This window comes from Lygodium microphyllum, chromosome 24, assembly GCF_053477565.2.
Source record: "Lygodium microphyllum isolate KBCC chromosome 24, Lygodium_microphyllum_v1.1.10, whole genome shotgun sequence".
NCBI lineage: Eukaryota > Viridiplantae > Streptophyta > Polypodiopsida > Schizaeales > Lygodiaceae > Lygodium > Lygodium microphyllum.
Genome location: NC_141158.1, coordinates 117,810,902 through 117,813,204, shown reverse-complemented (window position 1 = coordinate 117,813,204; position 2,303 = coordinate 117,810,902). Strand labels below are relative to the sequence as shown.

The 2,303-nt window shown below is 45.9% G+C and overlaps 1 protein-coding gene across 1 annotated transcript; it reads left to right on the top strand.

Moving 5' to 3' along the window:
• The first annotated feature begins 305 nt into the window (after positions 1-305).
• On the top strand, positions 306-2,048 carry LOC148015557 (uncharacterized). The gene has a single exon (XM_087665455.1). It carries the CDS (start codon positions 387-389, stop codon positions 1,572-1,574), a length of 1,188 nt encoding a protein of 395 aa, XP_087521581.1. The 5' UTR covers positions 306-386; the 3' UTR covers positions 1,575-2,048.
• The last annotated feature ends 255 nt before the right edge of the window (positions 2,049-2,303 follow it).

Here is a 2,303-nt window from a genome sequence, read left to right as displayed (position 1 = left end):
GGAGAAAGACACTAAATGATGGTCTAATTGTATGAAGCATGTGAGATGTATAATGATGATTAGCTATTCACTTAAGAGGTTTGGTTAATCATTGAATTACCTAGTAAAAGATTATTAATGGATACACAAGCCCATGGTATTATTTTCATAGTAGATTTGAAGAGTTTAGGGTGTTAGAATCTTCTCGACAGAAAGACACATTCCGTTAAAGATAGAGAATCTCTAGCTATTGGTTATCCTAATGGGATCTTAATGCATGGCATTAGGAAATAAAGGAGTAAGAGGCCTTCATAAATCTCATAAGACCTATACAAAGTGAGAGTGTAGCCATTCTCAGGCTTCAACATTCAAGTTATATAGCTTTTGTGCTAGATCTCTAAGTAAACATGGAGAGCGGTTCCCTCAAGAAGGCTTCTCCCTTGCTTACCATCTTCATCAAGCTCAGCATGGCTATCCTCCCCCTGCTCATAGCCATTGTGTGGCTTGACCTTCAATCCTCATGTGCCACTTTAGCCTTACAACTTTGGAGATTGGCTCATGGCCTCCTCAAAGGCCCAGCTTATGCCTTCTTTCTTCTCAACTCCATCATAGTCACCCTCTTTGCAACCACGAAGCTGGGGAATCATCATCGTCATCATCATCAGATTCACGGTAACCACCATCATCATGTGCTGCGGGGGACCGATTCAATGCGAGAAAAGCTCGCCCCGGAGCTATGGAAGCATTGTAATTCAATGGAGAGGCAATCAAGAAGATCAAGAGCTGGCAGAGAAGTCGACTTCGATGATTGGGAGTATGCTAAGGCAGATGCCATGGCGAGCTCACGTGCAATGGTAATGAACGAGTCGTGTGATGATGAGTCTAATTCGGTGGCAAATGATCATGATGAGGAAAAGGAGAATTATGGAAGGGAAGGATCATCAGAATGTGAAAGCAAGGTAGAGAGTCGCGGTGAGGAGAGACTAAGGGAATGCAAGAGCTGCGAGAGAAGAGATGCAGAGGTCCTCGAGAGGAGGATGGAGACGAAGAAGAAGAAGAAGAAGAAGCAGCTGGAGAACAACAAGAAGAAGCAAGCAGAAGAAGAGGAGGAGGAGGAGGAGGAGGAGGAAGGTGACAGTAAAAGCTATCGTTCATTGGAAGAGGCATGGGCCGCCATCACGCAGAACCGGCCCTCCATCGATGCTGCTGCTCCGACCGGCCGCCCGGATGACGACAACCGTCGCCCAGCCATTCGCCGGGCCGGCAAGAAGCGCAGCTTCTCCAGCTCCCCCCGGTCGTCGGCGACGCCGGCCAATGACGCGGTAGCCACTGATCGAGAACGTGGGGCTTGCGGAGCCGTCGATGATGAGCCGGCGGGGCGCGAGCTGCTGGCACGAGAGCCGTCGATGAGCCGGGAGGAGCTGAACAGGCGAGCGGAGGAGTTCATCGCCAAGTTCAACCGGCAGATGCAGCTGCAGCGCCAAGAGTCCCTCACCGGCCATCCTCTTCTCCTTCCGTACTACCATTGCCATCATGACGCTCATCATCACCCCCACCTCAACCGCCATGCAGCCGCCATCATCCCCACCTCTTGAACCCTTGTATGCAACCATCGACTTCGACATTCCACCACTATATATGCATCAAACCAAGGATCGTGACATGGTGCTTGTGTCACATGCATTCACAAGGCATTGCATGATGTAACCACTTTAATACTTATCTGCATGCATAGTAAGGAGCATTATATATATGCACAAGGAGCACATACTGCACTTGCGCGTGCACGTGCACATGCACCAGGATCATATGTTGCATAAATGCATGCACAGGGATGAGATTATGCATATGTGCATGACTTGCACATGGATGACAATATGCATATGCCATTGAATTTGCCACCCTCCCACACAGATAGGTTGCATGTAGATCCTTGGAAATTTTGGCATGGTTTACATGGGCCTTTCAAAACTGCCACTACTCCTCCAAGTTTTCACAACTTTTGTATAACTTTCCCTCGAAATCTAGTTTGAAACATGCTTCTTAAAGGTCTCTCGAGTTGTTATACCCCCTCCTTTTATATATAAAAAAATATTTCCCCTTTCTCGAAATCAATTATTATTATAAATATTCAAATAAGTCCAATTTGAGTAAACTAAGAAATAGGCTCAATGTATAGTATGCAAGTTACAACTTTTGCATAGCTTTCCTCCAAATCTAGTTTGAAACATGCTTCTCAAAAGTCTCTCGAGTTGTTATGCCCCCTTCTTTTATATTTTAAAAAATATTTCCCCTTTCTTAGAACTGATTATTATTATAAATAT

Bases quoted from the DNA above. Each gene is read 5' to 3' on its own strand.
- LOC148015557 (XM_087665455.1), top strand. From the start codon at position 387: ATGGAGAGCGGTTCCCTCAAGAAGGCTTCTCCCTTGCTTACCATCTTC.